Below are 20,755 nucleotides of genomic sequence, written 5' to 3'. Positions count from 1 at the left end.
CTATACATGTAAGTTCATAATTGTATTGTATTGTATGAGGGTACACTGGTTCATCTGTATATGATTAGGATGAGCAATTTGGGGAAATTATGTAATTCTTTTTTAAGATCGCAGTTTGATTTGTGATATGCTGTAAGTTGAGCTCAAGATTCACTATATAATACATTTAAAACATGATTTGAAGCATTACCAATTAAGGTAACAATGAAATTTGAACTGCGCTATCTGTAAATCCAAGGATGAAAACAAAAACATTGAAATTACTTCCAAATATAGCTTTATGATTGGCCACATCTGATTAGTTAGCATGTGCCTCAGGGTACCTCAGACTGATGAGCGTGACTGTCTGTCACACAAAGACGGCATTCATTTAAAAACATAACACGTGACACTATTGACCATGGGGTCAGAGTTAGTGGCACAATTAATTGCATCTTTTGTGATTTGCTAATTGGATTAGTTCAGATCGTGACTTCAATTTCGATTCATCTTTCAGCCATAATGCATGATGATGTTACAGCTTATCCAAAGACTGCTCAGAAAAGCTTGTGAATTGTCAGAGACTTTACAATACACATACCTTTCTGTGCCTCTGTGTAATTGGTCATTTCATTTTCTCTGCTAATACTTCGATATGTGGTCTTTTAGGCCCCCAGCGTCGACTTCAAAGCACCGCTGCCTGGAAGGCATTAGGGTTAGGTATAGCAGCGCTGCCTTGAAGTCGATGGTGGGGACCCAAAAGACCATCAAGCTAATATTTTCTCTACATAGTGTTGCACACATAAGGAATGCTTTGCCATATTTCATAATCCAAGATGTATATCACACATTTCGTACAATGTGTGTGCATAATATGTACAACATGTACATGTACAAATATGCACATGTTCTGTAAAACATGCCAGTGTGCTTAAATGTGAGCCTTTGATGTTGGCAATGTACCTACCGCATGAGTGAACGGCTGGACTGAAAGTGCTGCTCTCGTTTGAAGGACCGTGTAAAGAGCACTCCGCCAGCAGGGGGCGCCAGTAAGCCTAGTGAGGAGGAGTCTGCAGAGAAGGGGAAATCCTCCAGCAGCTCAGCCTCGGCCTCTACCTCAGGCTCAGGCTCAGGCCCCAGCTCAGGGTTCACCCTGGGCCGCCCGCAGGCTGCCAAAGGGAGGATGCCCGACGTAGACATCTCCCTAAACCCAGGTGAGTCACAACACAACAGCCCTCCCTTCCTCCTCCTCCACCTCCACCACAGAGCTTGTTAATGCTTACTGGTTTGTTAATGCTAACTGATGGCAGATTGGGCTGGCTGCTTTTACAGGCTCTGACTTGTTTTCTGTTTATCTGCACTGGGGCTGTGATCACTCAGTGAACCAAATCTGAATGGCATATGTAGGTGTTTCAGAGGTATAAAACAAGTGCAGGCCAAAACTAATCACACTTTTATAATCATTTATGAATTGAACCAAATCTGAATGGCATGTAGGTGTTTCAGAGGTATAAAACAAGTGCAGGTCAAAACTAAGCACACTTTTATAATAATTTAAACCCCCCCCCCCCCCCCACATATCTGGAAAAAGTCCTTCAATGGGATTTCTTTTAAGAAAGAAAAATAAAGAGTATTATGTCTGGCGACTATTATAAAAAAATTGTTATATCTCTGTCCCTAACCATAATATCGGAACTCCCCCTATTACCGCCGGTCCTGTATTTCCGCCGTCTTGCGTGTATGTGTCACTTAATATCCATTTCTATCCAAACCAAGACGGATTCCTAAATAAACACAACCACCAACACCATAGGTGTATCTAAATTAGCTATGTACCAAAAATTACATTTTACCGTGACTCAAAGAGCTGTAAACAGTGTTGTAAGGCTGCGTGTACACATCCGCTTGGAGCTCCAGTGGAATTTTAATTTCATGATGAGAATTCTTGGTCTAACCGTTCATGTGCCGTTGAAATGGCGTAAATAGGCGACTCATCAGGCCAGCACTATAACTGCGAGCGTGGTAAACAAAATCGGATATTTCAGGCAGTAAATGCTCCCGTTAAGAACCAAACCAGATCGTGCTGCTAAATCTTCTCTATCTGTGGGTGTGCTCCCCCCCCCTGCAGAGGAGCATGTGTGCCTGTTGGACTGCATCTCTCTGGACCTGCAGGAGATGGACATCTTCTCAGCGGAGCGTCTTCCGTGCGAGCCATGGGACAGTGCGGGCAAGCGGCCGGACACTGACCTGTTTTTCACCTCCTACACGGTGCGGCGCAGCGGGAGCAGTCTGCTGCAGGAACGCTGCCACCTACGGCTCAAGGTGGAGCGCAACCTGGACAGGTGAGCCTCCAATATCCAGACCTCTCTCTCTCTCTCTCTCTCTCTCTCTCTCTCTCTCTCTCTCTCTCTCTCTCTCTCTCTCTCTCTCTCTCTCTCTCTCTCTCTCTCTCTCTCTCTCTCTCTCTGTGTCTGTGTGTGTGAGAGGAGTCTGAGCTTGTATTAATAGTTAGTGTTTAATAAATCTCTGAGGTCACGTATGCATCAGAAAAGTCTGTGCACCACTAGACAACCTTTCACTCATACACAGCCATATTTATATCAAAGAAAAGCAGAACAAACTGGGGTTGGTCAAAGATGTGTGTTTTCAGAGAGGATCTAACCATCATTAGTTTCAATTCTGCATGTCTGGAACATATGCTGATTCAGTGATATGAAAAGATAAATAGTTGATATGGAAGGTTAAAGACAGGCAGAAAGGTTGAAAGGTTACCGACAGGTATAAGAGAAAAGGTTACAGACAGATCATGTTGTCCTTTATAAAACAAATTTCCCTTACAGTATGATGTATGATGACACCACCTAAGTATCAGTGGCATCAGTGCTCAAACATTCCTCTTCAGATCACTCTTTCTTTCTCTTCCTCTGTGTCCTACCTATGTCTTAACTCTTTTATCTTTCTTAGGGAGTTGAGCCACGCGGTACCCGACATGTCCATCCACGGCAGCCTGTCGTCGGTCCACTGTTCTCTGGACCTGGAGCGGTACCAGCTGATCCGCGGCCTGCTGGAACTGAACCTGGGCGAGCCCGTGGAGGAGTTCCTGCGGCCGTACAACCTGCAGGACCCCAGCAACTACGTAAGACACTCTCAAATAGATCATATCTACAGGGCAGTACAACCTGCAGGACCCCAGCAACTACGTAAGACACTCTCAAATAGATCATATCTACAGGGCAGTACAACCTGCAGGACCCCAGCAACTACGTAAGACACTCTCAAATAGATCATATCTACAGGGCCGTACAACCTGCAGGACCCCAGCAACTACGTAAGACACTCTCAAATAGATCATATCTACAGGGCAGTACAACCTGCAGGACCCCAGCAACTACGTAAGACACTCTCAAATAGATCATATCTACAGGGCCGTACAACCTGCAGGACCCCAGCAACTATGTAAGACACTCTCAAATAGATCATATCTACAGGGCCGTACAACCTGCAGGACCCCAGCAACTATGTAAGACACTCTCAAATAGATCATATCTACAGGGCCGTACAACCTGCAGGACCCCAGCAACTATGTAAGACACTCTCAAATAGATCATATCTACAGGGCAGCTAGGGAGGAGATGCCATTCGTCAGACTAGAATCTTATCTGTGTGGAGGCAAGCTTCACACAATTTAGTAGGAGTGGTCAAATAGAGTAAAAATGTAGTAAGTTTGTTTGCTTAAAGTAGAGCTGAATTTTGTTTTACATGTAATTCATTATTTTGAGTTTCTGTCTGGTATTCCTGTGATATTGTATTAAAGTTGAATTAAAGTAGTCCCTAAAGGCCTTGTTGATGATGTGTGTTGTGCTTGTGACGTGTAGACGGTGCTGAGTGGTGATGTGTATACCAGCCTCTCCTTCCTGGTGGACATGATGAATGTCAGTCTGGAGCTGTTGGACAGCCCCAAATCCACCGGGCACAAAAAGTCTCTAGCCAGGTGGGTGGCCACTGCAAAAGGGAAAGCTTTTGTACTTGCATGTCTTAACTTTTTGTTGTATTTCACTTCAGCAGTTTAGGTGAAAAAAATCCTGTAGCAATGCAATGTAATTGTAATGTAATATTAATGTAATTATTCAATTCAATTTAATTGTTTAGTTTGTTAATTTGTTTATTTCTATTTCATCTGGTCATAAATCCATCTTCTTTTTCCTGTATCCATTTTCTCTCCAGGTTTGACTTCATGAAGTCCAAGCTGCTCTTTGAGACGTTCTCCAACGGCTCCAAGTCGGTGAACCTGGTGTCCCACTCTCTGCTGGCCTACGACACGCGCTACGGAGGCTCCACGGCGAGGCCGAGCGGCAGCGAGAGCAAGCACAACGTGTTCGACTGCATCCTGCAGCCCTCCAAGACCGGCAGCAACCGGGCCTCCCTGCAGCTGGAGCTGCACTATAGGTAGCTGGAGCTGATGGGACGCTGGGCTGGACGGATGTCAGGGTGGACCACAGCGCGGGTGGTTCACATCAATTGTGAACACGTCAACATTTGTCATATGCTTCATCTTAATGCTTATGCCTGTTCTCTAATACATGTTTACAATGTTTTACTTTATGACTTACTACCTCAGAATTAGATTTGTGAAGATCTGAAAAGTCATGCAAACATGACTTGGATATGTATCTTAGCAGGTTATAATATCTTTGATATGATCATAGCAGAATGATTGATACGATTTGTGCATGATGTGTTTCTATATAATGATATGATGTGGTGCTACTACCTACCTACAGGTCAACACGGGACTCCTCCTGCTTCACCGTGGTGCTGAACAACCTGCGTGTGTTCCTCATCTTTGATTGGCTGCAGCTGGTGCGGGACTTCCTGCGCATGCCTGTGGAGAAGGGCTCGGCGCCGCCACGGCAACGCTGGCCCAGCGGTGGGAGCGACTCCAGTGGCACGAGCGGTGCAGTCATGCCCAAAACGGTCAAAAGTGGCGTGGTGACCAAGAGGTCCACAGTGCCCGTCACTCAGGACCGTTACCTGGAGGTCAAGATCAATGTTACAGGTATAGTTAAATAGGAGCTCTCTGAGTTGGATCAGATAGTAAGATAATGATGGAAGTTCACTTTGCCTAAAATGTAACCAACAGCAGAATAGCATACACACATTTGTACAGTAGGATTTATGATAGCCATGCTTGCATTTTATGACTTCTAAGACTCTTTCTTGTGTATTTTGGTTTTCTTCAGGAACTGAGTTTGTGGTAGTGGAAGATTCCTCCTGTCTGGACACTAACGCCATCATTCTGAAAGGCACCACCGTACTGACCTACAAGCCTCGTTTTCTGGATCGCCCCTTTTCTGGCAGCCTAGCTGGCATTGAGGTGACTGTGCCCTCATACTCACAAATCCATACCCTCCAATGCCTATTCCACAGCCACAACCCCTTGTCAGTGATCCGAGCCGGACTTGGGGTCAGGTGTGATTCTAGACCTAGAGCTTCGCTGGGGCACAGGCCCCCAACTCCCAACTCCCAATAAAAAAAAATTCTGCGCGCAATATTAAATAAATGGCTAGCCTTGTCTTTCTCTCTCCTCCTCCTCCCCCTGCCTGGTACTGGACTGCCCAGTTTGTGCTCTTTCTCCCCTCTCTTCTCATTCTCTTCGACCTTCTTCTCCTCCTCCTCCTCATTCTTCTCCTTCTCCTCCTCCTCCAGCACTCTCTCCCTCAATTGCTGTAGCAGCCACTATCCAGCAACATCCAAACACATAGGCATAAGTAGGCCTATACTCACTGCATGAATTTAATAGGCTTTCCTACTAACACAAGGGAAGCTTATTTTTAGTCAAAATTGAGATATACTTCCCTCCCAGGCATACTGCAGTTCTTTGTAGCCTACTAAAGTAGCCTACTAAAGCCTTCATACTGACTTTTGGTGATAATTTGCAAATGTAGCCAATATTATACTATATTATAGGCTACTCTGATTCTGTGTAGATTATTATAGGCTACATTTGCAAATGCAGCAAACTTATTTAAGTTTGCCATGAAACCATTGATCAAATCACAGCACTGGCTATTACCAGCATAAATGTTAATGTTACCATTAATCTCTCCTCACTGTTCTTCCCTCTGCCTCTGTTAAGGAAAAACTTTCTGATGTCCATCTCTGAATAGCTGAATAGTTTATCAGAAGGCTATGTTTAGTTTTACAGTAGGACAGCTTCACAAACAGTAGGCTATAGGCTTCTTTTACAGGCTGTGTATGTGTGTGTGTACAACAAAACACTCGGAAGAATCATGCAAACGATTTTCATTGATTGTTGTGTTCAATCTTACCCAGCTACAGAGGTGCTATTTCCTGATTGGCTATAATGGCCCCTTTCTTTATTTCCTTGTTTTATTTTTTTTATTGGCTGGTAAGTGACAGGCTCGAGTCATGACTAAAGCAGGCACGGAGATGCGCTCATGAATGCCGTTTCCAGCGAGAGCAGCGCTAGAATTTTACTGGGGCACTGGAGACTTTTACTAAGGCACGTGCCCCAGTGAATAAGGTCTAGTGACGCCCCTGCTTGGGGTACTTCCGATTTTCTGTATAGAAAACAGTCTGTGATTTAAGCAATGGCATTGAGAGAGTGTATGTTGAAAGGCTGTAAAATAAAGTGTGTGTGTGTGTGTGTGTGTCCAGGTGTTCTCATGTCGACTGGGTAGTGAGCAGGAGACGGCCTTGTCCATCATCGACCCGGTGAACGTACAGATGGAGCTGTGTGGCAGCCCCACCTACCAGAGCAGCTCTGGCCTGCTGGACGCCTTCAACATCGAGGACTTCCCCCCGCTTCTGGAGGTCAGGAGGACTGTGGTGCCTACACACACACACACACACACACACACACACAACTGAACTGCACAAATCAAATGCAAATTTTCTAGAAGAGAGACATTCTGCCTTGTTAGATTGTTTATGTGATTTGATGGAAATCAATATATAAGTTTTAAACTAGCCTCTGTCTGGCCCTTTGTAGATCCAGTTCCCAGCCCTGGACATCCGCCTGTCCTATAACGACGTGCAGCTCTTCTTGGCTATTGCCAAGTCCCTTCCCTCCGCTGGCTCCCCCAGTCCCAGTGACCCGGCCGCTGCCTCCCTGCTCTGCACGTCCACCGCTACCACTGACCCCCCTGCCAAGCCAAAGGACTCCTTCAGGCACAAAACTGAGATGCTGCTGGGTAAGAAGATCAAGATAGAATGATGATTAATTAATGATGATTAATCGATTGATTATAAGTATAAGTATATATACTCTTTTGATCCCGTGAGGGAAATTTGGTCTCTGCATTTATTCCAATCCGTGAATTAGTGAAACACACTCAGCGCACAGTGAACACACAGTGAGGTGAAGCACACACTAATCCCGGCACAGTGAGCTGCCTGCAACAACAGCAGCGCTCGGGGAGCAGTGAGGGGTTAGGTGCCTTGCTCAAGGGCACTTCAGCCGTGCCTACTGGTCGGGGTTCGAACCGGCAACCCTCCGGTCACAAGTCCGAAGGGCTAACCAGTAGGCCACGGCTGCCTTAGTCAAAACTTAGATTAAGTGTGGTTCTCTGTCTATACCGGTACATCTTGTCACCATCTGGGAAAAAAAAGGAAAGTCCATCCTTGTCATTTTGATTCTTTGTGAATAGCAAAAAGGATTTTTGCTTTCTTCAGAGACATGTTTTGCCTGCATTCTAAGACGCTGTTTATGGTGTGCATGCTGTGTTGTGTGGTGTGGTGTGGTGTGGTGTGTTCTTCAGAGGGTCAGCTGAATCGCCTACAAGACCTGGGCTTCAGGAAGGAGGATTGCAAACGGGCTCTCATCCACTGCAAAGGTGACCAGCAGCAACATAATGACCTACTTCACCGTAGAGCCAGTTAGCCACTGTACTCGTTTGACTCATTCTGCACTATAAACATTGCTTAGAGCAAGAAATGCAGAACTGTATACTACTGTGTGTGTATGTGTGTCTGTGTCTGTGTCTGTGTCTCTGTTTGTGTCTGCAAGGTTACGTTTTTGTATGTGGTCATCTTTTTATCAAAGATAAAGGTTACTTTATCTTAAATATGTAAATGTATGTTTATGTACATGCGTGTGCATGCATACATTGTTTATGGATGTGTGCTTATGACTATGTGCCTGTAACCGTGTGTGTGTGTGTGTGTGTGTGTGTGTGTGTGACTGCAGGCCAGCTGGACCAGGCAGCAACGTGGCTCCTGGAGAACGCTGAGAGCACACTGGGGCGGGTGCGGGACGACTCGGACCCCAGCAGCCACTCGGCGCCGCCGCTCTCGGGCATCGAGGTGAAGGCCGAGAGTGTGTGCATCTGCTTCATCGACGACTGCCTGGACTGCGACGTCCCACTGGCTGAGCTCACCTTCTCACGTAAGACAGACAACATACATTAGGGCTGTTACAATGTCAACCCTGATGTTACACTATAATACATTAGGGCTGTCACAATGTCAACCCTGATGTTACACTATAATACATTAGGGCTGTCACAATGTCAATCCTGATGTTACACTATAATATACATTAGGGCTGTCACAATGTCAATCCTGATGTTACACTATAATATACATTAGGGCTGTCACAATGTCAGATATGCACTAAACAATAGTCATGACATGATCGATATAGAAAATTTGAACAAAATAATAAGTCAAATCATCAGTTTTGGCAAATGAATTGCACTAAAAATAGGACTGCAGTGAGATGGAGATTCTGTAGCCGTTGTAGTGAATACTGTTGAATGCTATTGACTTAATAAAAACAATAGCAAACAAGCTAACATTTTATGTGTGATTTTATGTATTACTCAACCTGAGCTTTGGTCATCAGCCCCTAAAATAAGCTACCTCCAGACCACAGCCCCCTCTTGTGTGTGTGTGTGTGTGTGTGTGTGTGTGTGTAACTTTCTGCGCCCCCTTCCCCCCGCTACAGGGCTGTATGTGCTGCAGAGGATCGGCTCGACGCAGGAGGGCAACGCCAGCTTCACCCTGTCTGGAGATTACTACAACAGAGAGCTGTCAGGTGGGTTATGGTTGGAGCTGGAGAGCGCGGAGCATCAGCACACTACCAAACCGCCGCGTGATTTATGTGGAGACAGAGGCTTGGCACACACCTGCCATTACACATCTTTGCACAACATTTCATGACTCTCCTGATTTACCGTCGCTGTGTATGTTTGCAGTAATGTGTGTGAGTGTGTATGTGTGTGTGTGTGTTTTTGTTTGTCTGGGCTTGAGAGATGTGTGTTTGTGTGTCTGTTTGCCTGTCTGTCTCTGTTTATTCAAATGTGATGCATTGCTCAGCGTGTGTGTGTCTCTATGTATTTGCCCTTTCCTCTGTCTGTCTATTGCTTGTCTGTGTATATAAACGTTTTGTGTCTTTATATACTTTTTTTTGCCCTTTCCTCTGCATGTGTGTGTGTATTTGACTGTGTGCTTCCCCCCCCACCTCATCTATCTATCTGTGTGTGTGTGTGTGTGTGCGCGTGTACGTGTGTGTAGGCTGGGAGCCCTTCATCGAGCCCTGGCCGTGCTTCCTCACCTGGCAGCAGCAGGCGGCCGGCCGTCTCCATCCCCCGCGCCTCAAGCTCGGGGTGCGAGCCAAGCAGAGGCTGGACGTCAACATCACCTCCGTCCTGCTGGGTAAGGGCTAGCCTGGCGGCCGCTGCCGCCACCGTGTCTGGGCAGTGCCCCCGCTCCACACAGCCCCGCTCTTGTTGTCTCTGGAGGTTTGAGTCCATATTTATGAAGCCTCTGGCGCTTTTCTCACCCCTCTGTTAACCTTGTTCCCCCCCCCCCCCCCCCCCCTCAAACCCCCAACCTTGACCCAACAGAGCAGTACAGCACCACCAAGACGTCCTGGCTGGCCGATTACTGCAAGGAGGAGGACGCGCCTGCTCCCCAGAGCTCGGCCTCTGTTTCCTGGATGGGCTCCTCTGTGGATCCCCCCTCCTTTGGTCAGAGTAAGTACCCAGGATGCTGGCTCCTAGAAACTCCAGCCCCTGTTGAGATGTGCCATTGCAGTTACAAGTCACAGTCATGAGTGTTTACTGGTGAGGGAACGTGATGAGAAAGCTCTGGTGAAGTTATGCTGGGAAAATGGACATGCTTTTGCTTCAGCTACTCTCTGAGTTAACAAGTTTGACTTTTACTCCTATGCTTGTGTTTAAAATGGCAAATGTGGGTCGTCGACATTATATTTTATTGTAATTTATACTGTAATTTAACAATTTTATTTTGGTCCCTTTAAAAAGACTTTACTTACTTTTGCCGCAATTAGGAAGATCAATAAGAAGTTAGTGTCAGTACTATCAGACATGTAATAAAGTGACAAGTATTTAAACTAAAGTTATCATTGAAGTGATAAAGTGTATCTAGTCAATGGTTTGATGAGCACAGTCGCAGCCTCTCCCTTTCTTCTGATCTGTCATGACACTGTCTCTCCCTCAGACCCCCCCCCCCGTCTCTCTCTCTCCAACCCTGGCTGCATGTCTCTCTCCAGTCTAACTGTCTCTCTTGTCAGGTGTTCCTCTTGCCCACCTTAGAACTAGAAGCACTGCCAGCTTGACTTGCCTCGAGCAGCAGATTCATGCACGAGGTACTGTTCTTAGCCAGAGTAGGCTAGCTGCTAATGTTCAAGAACTCTGTCATCTGTGTATAGTGCTGGCTGGCTGGCTGGATAAGCGCAGGGGTGGGCTTTCCTCTGCCTTACAGCTCAATTTGAGTTTTTCTTTTCTCATTTTCTTTTATTATTTTTTTTTTTAAAAGCTTCTTTTTGTTCTTGTGTTCTGTGTTATCACTTCCTGTGCCCATGAACCCATGTACTGACCTCACTTTCTGTGCCCATGAACCCATGTACTGACCTCACTTCCTGACACGTCCATGGGATAACCGTCTTCAGTTCTTAAGAAGTTAATTTATTTAATCGCAACGATCCTGAAGGAACAGAAGTCACTTGTTTTTAGTAGTCAGTGAATCCCCATGTGTCCCTCTGGTGAAGCATTGATGTTCAATGTGGATGTAAAAATTACATTACACTTAACTCTCCCAAAAATGACAGACAACCTCAATTGACATCATGTTGAGTTCGGAGGCACTTTACCCACACACAAATGCATCACCAGCATCCCATGAAGCATTGCACTGGCCAGTCACATTGTTGTCGGTGCAGTGAAGTGCTAAAGAATCCATCCCCATGTGGTATTCTTGGAAGAAACGGCACTAGTTAAGAAAAAGATAAAGGAAATTGTCACTTTTTGCTGTCTTGCACTGTTTGAAAGGCAAATGGACAATTCTTGGTTTCATTTTCCTTTTGATGTACTGGTATTTTTGCCATCACCGCGCTGCAGCTTGTCAATAGTTGTCTGGTGCTTGTTTGTATGATGTGAAATGTGAGCCTCTAGCCATATGGCTGTATTTGTTGTTTAATGCCTGAATTTTCTCTGTGGATATGTCCAGCGGACGTCAAGCTGTCCAAGAGGAGGCAGCCTTTCATCCCTTATGCCCTGAGGAACCACACCGGCTGCACCATGTGGTTCGCCACGCTCACCACCACACCTACCAGGTCAGGAACCCCCAGATAACAATGACTCGCATTTAAAGGCCAGTGTACACCAAATCGATGGTTGATGGTCGACGACTGATGTAATGCGGGGGCCAGTTAATGAGCGTCTGTGGCCCAAATCAGTACAGTCTGTGCCGAATGGTCAACACTGATGGACCTCTGTCAGCTTATTTGCAGCCGATTCAACATGTAGACTTCTCGGTGTACGCTGGCTTTAACATGCAAAGGGGTAGCTTGTTTAGTTGAGCTACAGGACTGAAGTTGACCAGACCTGTAGAAGAGCCATGCCAGGCCATGCCTCACAATGGTTATGGTCATGGGGTTAATGGTTCTTGATGCAAACAGCAACAAGAGGACCAGAGGACCAAGAAAGAAAACACAAGGATTTAGTTCAGTGTACAACCTGCCAGGATCCACCTCATGAGTAGGATCAAGAAGTGACTCCATGCAGGCTGTAGTACACTGCAATAAAAATGGACTTTGGCTCTCTGGTCTCTTTACAAGTTTGTGTGTTTTCATCAGAATCCATCAGGGTCTACAGACCTCTGAAGATCGCCTACAAAAAAGCTACCATCTTTGCCCAAATATGGAGATCCGGTATATTGAGATTTTATCTATAGGAAAATAACATTGAATTATCACACCTGTTAACCTTTTTTTGGGGATGAAGAAATCGGAAATGCAGACGTTTTGCTCTGCACAGTTTTGTCCTCTGTCTTCGAGTGGTTCGGTACTTGAAGACGGCACACTGATATTTGCTACCCCAGAGCTAACTTACAATGCAACTTGCCATAGGTAGTTAGCTTTAATTAACAACCGGATCTCCTTATATGGGCAAAGATGGCAGCTTTGGTTCCTTTTTGTAGGCAAACTTCAGAGGTCTATTCCACTCTTAAATGAGATGTCTACCCAAGCTGAATGTCTACCACTGGTGGTCTTAATAGACGTGGTTACAGTAGTGGTGTGTTTTCTCTGTGTGGACACAGGGTGGCGCTGTCCCACAGCGGCAGCGTGGACTCCATCTCTGATGTGCAGGGCCCCGGCACGGATGACACGCACAACGTGAGCCAGTGGAGAGAGGTGCTTCCTGGAGAGGAGATCCCCTTCGAGTTCGAGGCCCGGGAGAAACTCAGACACAGGTGAACAACCGCTGATAGTTTCACAGCAATGCTGTAACCATGACTCTGTTTGTGTCCTTGAATTGTTCTAATTCCATTGGCGAAATATACTGTATGTGACTGTGTGTATGTTTGTAAAAAAACACTGATTTCTGTGATAGTTTGAGCATTTTGCAGCAATGACCAGCAAGTCATTGCCATGACTGTGTTTGTGTCCTTGAATTGTTCTAGTTGCGTTGGTAAAGTGTGTGTGTGTGTGTGTGTGTGTGTGTGTGTGTGTGTGTGTGTGTGTGTGTGTGTGTGTGTGTGTGTGTGTGTGTGTGTGTGTGTGTGTGTGTGTGTGTGTGTGTGTGTGTGTGTGCTTAATATAAAGTGTTCTTGATTGTGTTCTCCATCCTGGGCAAGTGCAGCCATTAAGTCCCCTGCTTTTTACTGTTTCTGCATTGCTATTTTGTTTAGCCTGGGCATAAATAAGTGCTAAAACTGTGTGTGTGTGTATTACAGGCACACCCATGAACTGAAGCTGCACCAGCTCCTGGTCCGTGTTGGGGGCTGGGAGCAGGTCAAGCCTGTCTCCGTGGACAAAGTCGGGGTGTTTTTCCGCTACGCCAACCCTGACCGCAACAACCCGTCAAACACAGTAAGTGTGAAGCTTCCTGATGACTTTGGACCACTTCCTCGCTAATGAATCATGTCAGGCCGCAACCTTTATGCCACATGAAATCATTCCTGTGAAACTCAACATTGCCTGCCTGCTGTGTGGAGACCTGTTTACTGCTTCGATGCTAAATTCAGCCTTGATCTGTCTTCTGTAGGTGGGCAGCCCAATCAGCAGAACCAACATTATACACCCACACGTTTATGTAAGTCGTGTGTGCACATCTGCATCTGTGCATGCATTTGTTTTTGTGTCTGAGTGTGTGTGTGTGTGTGTGTGTGTGTGTGTGTGTGTGTGTGTGTGTGTGTGTCGAAAGGGAGGATAAAAGGTCTGAAAATGTCTGCATGGCCATGTTATTGATTCCCTCTTCATTCAATTCCTACTTATTCATCTTTTGTGAACATGAAGCTCTGGGCTTGTTAGTGACTGCAATTTTGTCAGTGGTTTAGAGGTGCCGCAGACATCTGCACAATCATCATCATCATCAGTCTCTCTTAGCTTAATTAGCCCTTATTCATCTCTTCAGTCATTAGTTCCCATTCACCACTTGGGAAGATGAAGCTGTTTGTGCTTGTCTGTCTGACTCACTGTAATTCTGTGTGTTTTCTCTACCTCCGTGCCCATGTGTGTGTGTGTATGTGTGTCTCTCTCTGTCTGTCTCTTTCTCTCTCTCTTTCTCTATTTATATTTGTGTGTGTGTGTGTGTGTGTGTAGTTCTCAGCTCTGCCCCCTGTGCGGGTGGTCTTCTCCATCACCATGGAGGGCAGTGCTCGTAAGGTCATCACGGTGCAGTCTGCACTCACTGTCAAGAACCGGCTGGAGGTGCCCATGGAGGTCCGCCTGGACAGCCCCTCAGCTCCAGACAGTGAGTCCACTCGACCCAACCACTTGACCCAAACACTCGACCCAAGCACTCCCACCCACACACACTGAGCGGGGCAGTTTAGATCAAAACAGAGTCCACATGCTGTTCCTTCACTGTGTGTTCTCTTTATTCATCATGCTTCTCTATGTGTCTATGTCTTGGGCGGTGGTAGTGTAGTGGTTAAGGAGCTGGGCTAGCGTGCAGTAGCCTGAAAGTTGTCGGTTCAATTCCCACCTTCCACCATTGTGCCCTTGAGCAAGGCACTTAACCCCAAGTTGCTCTAGGGACAATGTGATCCCTTGTAATATAGCTAACATATGTAAGTCACTTTGGTCAAGAAGTGTCTGCTAAATGTAATGTAATGTAATGTAAATGTGTGATTGCTGCTCAATTATGCTTCATTAAGGGCTGTGTGTGAGTGCTCAAGGCCTGCACTGACCCCCCCCCCCCCCCCCCCCCCACACACACACACACACACACACAACTCACACACACACAACTCAGACACACACATACTACACACACACAGACACACACACAGACACACACACAGACACACACACATACTGCACACACACTGCACACACACTACACACACACACTGCACACACACTACACACTACACACACACACTACACAAACACACACTACACACACACACACTACGCTCCCCAGCCTCCTTAGCTCCATCTCAGCGGAAGGGCTTTGCCGTCTGGCCTGTGCCTAAGGGCTAAGCTGGCCCAGTCGCCCACGCCAGACTTCTCCTGGCCTCACCTCTGCTATGACGGACAGTTTCTGACACCGCGGGCTCACGTCTGCCCTCTGACTCTGCTGGCCTGTAAGGGAGCTGAGTTACCGGTAGCCTCTGTGCTAATCCGCAGAGAGGGACTGGGAAATGTATATGGAAGTCCCACTAAGCTCCCACTGGAGATAATCTATAGGGGCTGCGATGTGATGTGTCTTTCAAAGGGGGAAGAAACCTGCCTTTGTTTGTAAGGTGATCTAGGGGAAGAAACAAAGAAGCTAAAGACTGAATGGTTCTGGAAAATACTTTAAAGGTCATGAACATATAGGAGGGAACTTGAATTAGTTGATGTAGTTGTAGTTTTCACTTAGCCCTCTCTCTCTCTCTCTCTCTCTCTCCTTCTGTCTCACCACACCTTTTTCACTTCACTCCACTTCCTCTCCCACTTCCTCTCTTTCTCCTCTCGTTCTTTCTCTTTCTCTGTACTCTCTCCCTGATTCCCCGTTTCCCTCTCTTTCTATGCTCTCCCTACCCTCCTTCCTTTCCCCTCTTCCTCTCTCACACTCTCTCTCTCTCTATCTCTCTCTCTCTCTCCAGAGCCTGTGGTGCTGCCGCCCATCCTTCCCGGCCAGGCCATGGCCATCCCGCTGCACCTGACCTCCTGGAGGCTGCAGGCGCGGCCCAAAGGCCTGGGCCTCTTCTTCTGCAAGGTGCCCATCCACTGGACCACCGTGGAGCGGCCCGGCGAGGTCAGCAGCAGCAAGAGGGAGTGCCAGTCGGCCGACTTCGACGACCAGCTCAAGCGTAGCTTCAGGTGCGGAAGCATCGACCAGGCTTTTTGGTTTTTTAGTTGCAGAGTCAGTCTGTTTTTTTGGCACAGATTCATCCCAGGAGTTTCATTAGCGGGATTACTGTGCATAATAAAACTGTGGTGTTGGCAGTTCCAAAGTCATGACTTCAAATCTCGGGGGGCGGGGAAAGATCCTTCTTAAAGGCGAACTTTTGGTATTTTAATGTATCAATTTGGATAAAAGTTTAAAATGGGTCAACCAACTTTGCATTTTCAACTTTGTTCCCATTAATGTGGCATAGACAGAGTTTGCCATTTTCAGGCAATGTACCAGCGTTCAGATGTTGTTCAGGCCGCTTAAGATTTGAAAATAGATAATGGCAATTATATGACAACTAAGACTTTTTTGGATAAAGTTGGGCATAGAAATGTTCCTTACCTTATTATATACGATACAATATGTACATGGCCTTAGAAACTGTTTATCATATATGTACATCATATATGTGAGGCTTCATATATTGTATATATATTTCACTCTTAGGTTCTGTGTGGTCATTAAGAAGGAGAACTACCCTGACCAGAAGCCTGCTAAGACTGTGGCCGGTGGTGCCAAGCAGATCTACCGTCAGCCTGGCCACACCATCTACCTGCTGCCCACACTCGTACTGGCCAACCTGCTGCCCTGCGATCTCAACTACTACATCAAGGGCACCACCATCAAGGGCACCATGAAGCCGGGCAAAGAGGCAGTGCTGCACCCCGCAGACACCTCTCAGAACATGGAGCTGGGTGAGTCAGCAGGCTCAGCTGAACTATGTAAGGGATAATGGACGACACGCCGTTCGACCATACAAAGTTAATACACTTTCTAGATGGTAAAACGGCCCGACGCGAAGCGTATTAAAAAAAAAAGGAGGTGGTTTTAGCAGTTTGAAAGTCATGACTTCATGACTATGTCTTGAGATCCTTCTGAAAAGCAAACTTTTGGTATTTTATGTCAACCAAGTTCCAACATTCCAGCAAAGCTATTGCCTGAAGAGGGTTTGTTTGTGTGTTATGCTTAGTTGCACAATGCTGCCTGTGAGATATGAATATGGCTATAAGAATAAGACTCAAACTTGGCTTTTGTGCATTGTGTTGCATGCTATTTGAAACTTTTTGAGTGTATGAATACGGTAAAACATATTGACTCTGTGTGCGTACTTGTTTGTCTTCCCACCCAGGTGTTCTCCTGGAGAACTTCCCTGTGTGCAAGGAGCTGCTGATCCCCCCCGGCACTCAGAACTACGTGGTCCGCATGCGTCTGTATGACGCCAACAGGCGCCTCCTGTGTCTGACCATCCGCATCATCCTCAGGGCCCAGGGAGCGCTCAAGATCCTCATCTCCTCCCCGTACTGGCTCATCAACAAGACCGGTAAACAACACTGCTACAGCTAGTGGCCCCAGTGGACGCTCTGTCATGTGCTATTGATGCAGTAGAGCACGTGGTGAACTAATGCCTCAATAGATCATTTTGGGAAGACATTTTATGATGATGTTTTTATCATGATTTTCCAGATTCAGACAGAAAAAAAAAAAAAGTTGACACAAACTAGTGTTGTGTAATGTTATTTTCCTATACTTGCTGTCTTGAAAAGTAATATAGAAACCTATAAGTAAAACTTCCCATGCTTAATGTTGGTGGAGTTTGGAGATTGCAGCAGTCTAATACACATTAGGAGCTCTACTTGCTCCAGTGTGACTACTAAGCCTCAGGCTTCGTAAGCCGCCGTAAGACATTGTTCATCATTAATGGCACTGTTTAGCTGAAACTCAACTGAATTGAACCATCTCGGTGTGAAGTCAGCAGATCGTTGCATTGAGAGTGTGTCTCTCGTGTGTGTGTGTGTGTGTGTGTGTGTGTGTGTGTGTGTGTGTGTGTGCGCGCGCTGCAGGGCTCCCCCTCATCTTCAGACAGGACAACACTAAAGCGGACGCGTCGGGACAGTTTGAGGAGCATGAGATGGCCCGCAGCCTCAGCCCACTGCTCTTCTGCTACACCGACAAGGAGCAGCCCAACATGTGAGTGGAGGGTGCAGGCTGTGCGTGTGCGTGTGCGTGTGCGTGAGCGTGAGCAGAGCAGAGGTGAGAATGGGAGAGACACAGGGACAAATACAACACAAGAAACACATACAGCTGTAACAGTGTGCCACTGACACAAGAAAACGTGTGTGTGTGTGTGTGAGAGAGAGAGAGATGGGCAGCATGCCTGCAAAGTTGGGACAAGTTGCAGTTTCTCTCTAGTTGTTTAATCTGTTTTCCACCTTACTCTAGTTTCGTCAGCTTCTTCATCTGGCGTGTCCTGTCACTCTCATCATCTTTATTTCTTTGTCACAATAACCATGTGTTCCTTTTCTCTCTCTCTCTCTCTCTCTCTCTCTCTCTCTCTCTCTCTCTCTCACATCCACTCCATCTCCCCTCTCCTTTTCATCTCTCTTTCTCTATCCTTCTCTTTCTCAGGTGCACCATGCGGATAGGGAAAAACATCCACCCTGACGGTGTCCCTGGCTGGTGTCAGGGTTTCTCTCTGGACGGAGGCAGCGGTGTGAGAGCCGTCAAGGTGATCCAACACGGCCTCAGACCCGGACTCATCTACAACATCGGCAAGTAGGCCCCCGGGCCTGTACGTCTGGACGTCTATTCACGCTTATTACAATGGAACCTGATGAAGTGGCGACTAAGTGGCAGCCTGTGTTTGTTTGTTCGTAGGCATTAACGTGCGGAAAGGGAAAGGCCGCTATCGCGACACCCACATTGTGACATTTGCACCGCGCTACCTGCTCGACAATCGGTCCTCGCACAAGCTGGCTTTTTCGCAGAGGGAGTTTGCCAGAGGAAAGGTCAGCAGTCACTCAGTCTTCACCGAACTTCACCCCAAACCATTCAGCTACTGTGAAATAAAAAAATAAAAAAAACTGAGACATCTGAGACATCAAGGCTGTTTTGCCCCCTCACATTAAGCCAGTATATTCCACACATTGTGTTTTTGAAATACCAAAAGCTTGTTCCTTTTCGCTGGTGCACTGCAGGGCACGACCAACCCAGAGGGCTATATCTCCACACTGCCTGGCTCCAGCGTGGTGTTCCACTGGCCCAGGAACGACTACGACCAGCTGCTGTGCGTGCGGCTCATGGACAACACCAACTGCACCTGGTCCGGAGGCTTCGAGGTCAACAAGCCCAAGTCTTTCCACGTCAACATGAGGTAGGCACACTCACGTCACATTAACCATCAGGTCATCTAGGTGATCTAGAACATTAACCATCAGGTCATCTAGGTCAGCCTTTCTCAAACTTCTTTGACCTGAGGCCCGGCCATAGCAGACTTTGGGGTCATAGGCTCCCCCCCTCAAATTATCATCATGATTATCATTATCACAATTATTATTGTTATGCTATATTGTTATACATACACTTCAAAGCAGTCTAAAGGTCTGTGAAAACATGCACATCAGAGCACTGCTTTGGTAATGTAAAATATAATTACAATAGTTTCATTGCTTTTGCATGGTTGCATGATGCTTGCATGAGAAATGCGTACTGTGTCATACAAACCAATCTACTAAGTGCTGATTATTGTATGTTATTATAGCTCCAGTGACTTGTGTTGTGTGTTTGTTTATTTAGTAACTTTGTCCTGCAATGGGTTTTAGGGACACTCTGGGAAACTGTTTCTTCCTCCGGGCGGAGATCAGCCTCAAAGGAGCCACCTACCAGATCTCCTTCAGCGACACCGACCACCTGCCTCCACCCTTCCGTGTTGACAACATCTCTGATGTAAGGAGCCACGCCTTCCTCCATCATTGCACATCAGTCTGATGCACCATTTTTATTTCACACAGCATGTTTTTTTGTTACATATACACTCTTAAAACGAATGTGTTGAAAACAGCACAACTTGCGTTGTTTTTAACACATCTCTGTGTCCAGATAGGGACAACACATTAGTTTTAAGAGTGTAGTAAGCTTTAAAGGATTTGTGTTATTTTGAATATATGCAGAGAATGCATATATCCATAATATTATCGATAATATGTAGCCCAGGGGTCTCCAACCTTTTTGGGAATGAGGGCTACCTGAAGACCCGAAATCATATGGAGGGCTACTCATTTGAAACAAACATACAGTCATCCCTTTTTTGCGAGGGTAGTCCTCCTAAATAATAGGCCTATGAGATTTGTACTTTTAAATGATCAATATTGTGTAGGCCTATGCAACACTACCAACATTTTTGTTCAGTTTGTTCATTCAAAGTTTGCATGGGGAATCTAATCTATTTTATTATAACAAAAAAAAAAACAATCGTTTTGTGCAATTAATAATTTGGGTTAAAATTTGTACCCAATTTATACCCACCCACCATTATGAATTCAGGGGTTGTTTAAGTTCTGATTTCAGTGGACAATTCAGTTTTAACATTTCAATAGTAATCGCCCACACCACCCTAACATATGAAAACTCCTTTTAAAGTTATTGCACACCTGAAATCTCTCCATGATCTGACAAAAAAGGTAATGCACAGTCCTGCTCAGTCATGCATGCAACATTTTCAGCGCTATTATACGGCAGTAGCCTATGGAGGAGAAAAGGCCTGTGAGCTAAAGCAATTGTTTTTCAGTTCTTGAACAATCATGCAGGAACCGTATTTGACGAACATGGAATGGCCACAGAACTTTTGCAAAGATATGCTTCCATTGGCTACACCAGACGAGCTAGTTTTTCCCCCTTTACTGTCTATGCGTGCGAGCAGCGTGTATGCGCTCCGCTTCTGTTGTTGTTTAAAGACTGAATGGGAAACGGATTTGGAGCCAAAGGCTAAAATTTAACGCAGCTACAATTTGTAAGATATCACCAATATCAATTTAATGTTACAGATGTATGGCTACATACATTCTTAAAATGGTTCTGGTCTAGACTTAAATATCGATTGAAAACTTCACAATAGAGCATGTTTTTAG

At 46.0% G+C, this 20,755-nt stretch overlaps 1 protein-coding gene across 3 annotated transcripts in view; it reads left to right on the top strand.

Moving 5' to 3' along the window:
- The window catches only part of vps13d (vacuolar protein sorting 13 homolog D), a 63,687-nt gene that overhangs the window by 17,789 nt on the left and 25,143 nt on the right, over positions 1–20,755 (top strand). For 2 of the 3 annotated variants that reach the window (XM_076276565.1, XM_076276564.1), the window contains exons 26-53: positions 992–1,193; positions 2,108–2,321; positions 2,944–3,115; positions 3,855–3,970; positions 4,204–4,425; positions 4,761–5,035; positions 5,220–5,353; positions 6,658–6,813; positions 6,992–7,193; positions 7,761–7,835; positions 8,189–8,386; positions 8,948–9,037; positions 9,517–9,657; positions 9,849–9,977; positions 10,538–10,612; positions 11,473–11,578; positions 12,565–12,717; positions 13,201–13,336; positions 13,512–13,559; positions 14,069–14,219; positions 15,562–15,778; positions 16,299–16,546; positions 16,981–17,172; positions 17,693–17,819; positions 18,258–18,400; positions 18,507–18,637; positions 18,827–19,002; positions 19,451–19,574. In XM_076276565.1, coding sequence (XP_076132680.1) covers positions 992–1,193; positions 2,108–2,321; positions 2,944–3,115; positions 3,855–3,970; positions 4,204–4,425; positions 4,761–5,035; positions 5,220–5,353; positions 6,658–6,813; positions 6,992–7,193; positions 7,761–7,835; positions 8,189–8,386; positions 8,948–9,037; positions 9,517–9,657; positions 9,849–9,977; positions 10,538–10,612; positions 11,473–11,578; positions 12,565–12,717; positions 13,201–13,336; positions 13,512–13,559; positions 14,069–14,219; positions 15,562–15,778; positions 16,299–16,546; positions 16,981–17,172; positions 17,693–17,819; positions 18,258–18,400; positions 18,507–18,637; positions 18,827–19,002; positions 19,451–19,574 — 4,353 coding nt within the window. The remainder of the gene's footprint in view (positions 1–991; positions 1,194–2,107; positions 2,322–2,943; positions 3,116–3,854; positions 3,971–4,203; positions 4,426–4,760; positions 5,036–5,219; positions 5,354–6,657; positions 6,814–6,991; positions 7,194–7,760; positions 7,836–8,188; positions 8,387–8,947; positions 9,038–9,516; positions 9,658–9,848; positions 9,978–10,537; positions 10,613–11,472; positions 11,579–12,564; positions 12,718–13,200; positions 13,337–13,511; positions 13,560–14,068; positions 14,220–15,561; positions 15,779–16,298; positions 16,547–16,980; positions 17,173–17,692; positions 17,820–18,257; positions 18,401–18,506; positions 18,638–18,826; positions 19,003–19,450; positions 19,575–20,755) is intronic. The other variant, XM_076276566.1, reaches the window with a different exon arrangement.

Source organism: Alosa pseudoharengus, unplaced genomic scaffold (assembly GCF_046254945.1).
Source record: "Alosa pseudoharengus isolate Yale_2024_CS ecotype anadromous, Long Island Sound unplaced genomic scaffold, YU_APseudo_1.1 YU_APseudo_1.1_scf_9, whole genome shotgun sequence".
NCBI lineage: Eukaryota > Metazoa > Chordata > Actinopteri > Clupeiformes > Clupeidae > Alosa > Alosa pseudoharengus.
Note: the sequence above shows the minus strand (reverse complement) of the source record. Positions and strands in the feature narration are given on the sequence as shown.